The 3,534-nt window shown below is 34.1% G+C and overlaps 1 protein-coding gene across 1 annotated transcript; it reads right to left on the reverse strand.

The window, feature by feature from the left end:
- Positions 1 to 1,005: 1,005 nt before the first annotated feature.
- On the reverse strand, positions 1,006 to 2,786 carry LOC137406774 (thiosulfate:glutathione sulfurtransferase-like). Its single transcript, XM_068093388.1, has 2 exons — positions 2,600 to 2,786; positions 1,006 to 1,169 (listed from the first exon to the last, which is right to left on the reverse strand). The coding sequence occupies exons 1-2, from the start codon at positions 2,784 to 2,786 to the stop codon at positions 1,006 to 1,008; spliced, it is 351 nt and encodes a 116-aa protein (XP_067949489.1).
- Between the last annotated feature and the right edge of the window lie 748 nt (positions 2,787 to 3,534).

Consider the following 3,534-nt stretch of genomic DNA (forward strand, 5'->3'; position numbering starts at 1 on the left):
AATAAATTTGAAAAAATAAAACAATTTTAAATCTGAAATAATTAGCAAGCAATAGCTAAATTAAGTCGATTTGGCTACGATTACAATAAGAGATGATTCGGTAACGATACACCTAATACGAACTGAGAAAACAAAATAAAAATCTTGACTATGTTGAATTAATAATGACAATTCTTGCATAGAAGTGCGCCTGTATAAAAAAAGGTTAATGTTCCAGCAGAAGATATCCATCAAAACCTGGAATACGACGATATTGGTACTTTTCGATACCGGTACAAATGTAAAAATGAGATATCGTACTGCCTATGTTTGACCGAAGGGAGAGATAATGTTGAGGCTTTTCCCACAGACAGGCTTTTCCCAGCTTAAGTGTCCGCCTGAGAAGAATTGGCCTTGACCCCAGATATAGTAATTGAACCTTACGTAAAATATATAATACATACATAATATATAATACGGTAAAATAATTGGCGTGCGCTATAGCCAGAATGACACGCATCCACAGACATACTTTGAGAAAGATATATACAGATTAGCATTATCATGCTGGTAACCCCAGCATTTGACTAGAAACTGTTTACAATCACTAGTAACAAGTATATTGCACGTATTTGTTAGCTCAATACAAGTCTAGTTTGAATACTCATTCTAAGTATTTTTTGTACAGAGATGTTTTTGTTCTATAGACATCATAGACGGCGACTATTCAGATATATAGAGACATTAGTCATTCAAATACATCATAGACATAAGTCTCTCAACCTCATACTTATATCCCATACTCCACTACATGAACATCTCAGTCACTCCACTTTTTCAAAAACACCACAATTATTTCATAGACATGTTATTCCCCAAATACATCAAATACACATGATTCATTCAACTATTTCATAGACTTGTTCAGCTACATAGACACAAATTACTAAACTATCTCATAGATTTCTCATTCAATCAGCATTCTCATAGACATAAACACCATGTTAAACTTATAGGTTCACTTAACTATTTATAGCCGAGTTTGTGTAGTTTTTCCATCGCAGTCTTACTTCTGCTTCCTTTGTAGCAGGTGGTTACTATGTTTAGATCTTGTTTGAAGGGCATCTCCACCCCGTATCTTGCCTTAAACTCGGCTCTTTGAAGCTTGAAGGCATTTTCCAGCTCATCAACTGCCAATAATTACGTTTATTTAGTCAAATCAGCATTGTAATTTTTCAGGTCTTGAAAATAAAATTTTTTACAGTGAAACCTGTACTTATGATCACTTCAACATGCAAATCAACTTCAGATTCAGAGGTTTACTGTACTTGAAGCAATTATTCTCTCTTTTATTTTTCAAGAGGAGACAATTTTGATTTTGTCTTTTGTCTGACTGAATACAGCTCGCCAGTTTAGTGTCACCAGTTTTCACCAGAAAACTGCAGTAAATTCCATGTTTAATTGTTATTCTATATGATTCTTCAATGTTCCACCAAAAATGGCATTATATTTGTCTTGAATTTGTTATTTAGTCACAAGTTTTTTTCAGTGAGCTGTCTAATTAATTGAAACGATCGCAATATTCGCCAGTAGCTGTTTATCTGACCTGAATTTTTAAAGTTGTTTCCACTTGTATTAACATTAATCAAAACACAACTGGCCAAGCAAACGATGCAAAGATTTTTGTTTAAAAAATGATTGTTTTTGTTTAAAAAATGTTCCTTTTTGTTTTTGTGTGTATTATAAATGCTGTTTGTTTATGTCAATTGTTTTTAAATATATATTTGTATTATTTAATAGATTATTATTGTGAAGCTTACTAATTTTCAAATTTAGAGTATATATTTTGAAAGCATTATTGCCGTTATTCAAACTCGACTTTAGGCGAATTGATGGTGATAACTCCTTTTCTATTGCACATATTAAGTCATTTTCTACTGCAAACTGTAGCAAACATATCATTGTGTGCAGTGGGTTATTTACAGAATTGCTAGATATTGTTATAAAATAAAAAAATGTGCCTTCAAATTTAGAACAATGAAATGAAAAATTGAAAGCTCCAAATTTTTGCAGTGCAGTCTATAGGATATTTGTAGGTTAATTGCAAGCAATAAATATCAATTTGTAAAGATATTTCTCAGCTGCTCAATTCATATCTATTTAGTCACCTATGACCAGTTGAAGGTAAGTTAGGTCAGCCTTTTTGTAACTACGTCAAACAATAAAATTGCTAATTGACAGGCTCCCTGCTCTTGACAATTCCCAGCCGAATGCACTCAGTAGAGCAAGGGTTGAGCTTGTCGCCAAGTGCTGTGCTGTAACTGTTAAAGTTCACAAGGGCCAGATAGATGTTTGTGCTTTAAGTTTTTATTACTGTCTTGCCAAGTTTGTTCGAGCCTCTAGCTAAGTAACAGCATGTTTACCAGCTGCACCAATGTTGATGATATGATGGCGAGGGTGGAGATTCTTCTCACAAGGTAGCTAGCTACTGATTGAGAGTAGTTCCATGAAAATATGGTAGTAAAAACTTAGAAAATCCGATATTAAACTTCCTTCATCAGAGGCCCTTTAAAAGTTGTTAAAGCATGCATAATATTTTATGTTTAGATACCATACTTACGTGGTATGTTCACAGATGTGGGTATCATTCCTGTACTGTGTACTTCATGTTTATCTCGTACGTCAAACAGCTGTATTGCATTTGATCTTATCATCCTCGCTAACTCATCAAATTCAACATTCATCCAGCTTTTCCTTGGAACGGGCTCCTTTAGGACGGCTCTTGAATCTGTTGTCAGTGCTGCCATAACGCCACAGACACCGAGACCTATGATGACCAAGCCTTCCAACCCCAGTCTGTCTGTCCATGTTTCCATGACTGTGTTGAGAGTGCTAGTTACTGAGAGTGTTAAGTTCTACTTATCCTTTGGCTCAGGCCAGCCGAGCTCAGTTAAAAAATTCTCTAAAATTTCTGCATTTTTGTTGCACATACCAAACAGACCAATATGTAACTCTTATTGCATAGGCTGCCTGTAAAGTTACATTGTTCTAATGTCGCTTGACATTGCAAAACTATAAGCTTCTGTTGCTCGGCGTAATAGAGGGAAAGTGTCCAGCTAACAATCTCTATTATGTGTGTCTGTAATGCCTTAAGACTATTTTATTTTTTTCACACTGTAATAGAGGTCTTGTCAGTTCTTGGATTTGCCAAATAAAGTTTATCACTACAGTTTCTGAAAAAATGTAAAAATAAACAATTGGATATTTAAAGGCTTTCTCAAAATTTCCGTTAAGTGAACCAATTTTTGTCCATCATGTTTCACAGACAATTATAATCCAAACTGAAATAAAAACGTACAAATGAGTTCACAGAAAGATCAAAAGACAGGTTATATTATCGTGATAGATAAATGCGAACTTTATTTACACTGGCCAATGCATATTAAAGCAAATTAGACCATGGGACAAAAAATATCTCTCTATTTCATTAGTTTATTTCCACTTCAGAATATTTAAAGGGATAAAACATCTGTATAATGGACTGGTTATTCATGG

Source organism: Watersipora subatra, chromosome 10 (genome assembly GCF_963576615.1).
Source record: "Watersipora subatra chromosome 10, tzWatSuba1.1, whole genome shotgun sequence".
NCBI lineage: Eukaryota > Metazoa > Bryozoa > Gymnolaemata > Cheilostomatida > Watersiporidae > Watersipora > Watersipora subatra.

Excerpts from the sequence above, each read along its gene's own strand:
- LOC137406774 (XM_068093388.1), bottom strand. The coding sequence starts at position 2,786 with ATGGCAGCACTGACAACAGATTCAAGAGCCGTCCTAAAGGAGCCCGTT. Across the intron at positions 1,170-2,599 it reads CACATCTGTGAACATACCAC|TTGATGAGCTGGAAAATGCC; the intron begins GTAAGTATGGTA and ends AATTATTGGCAG.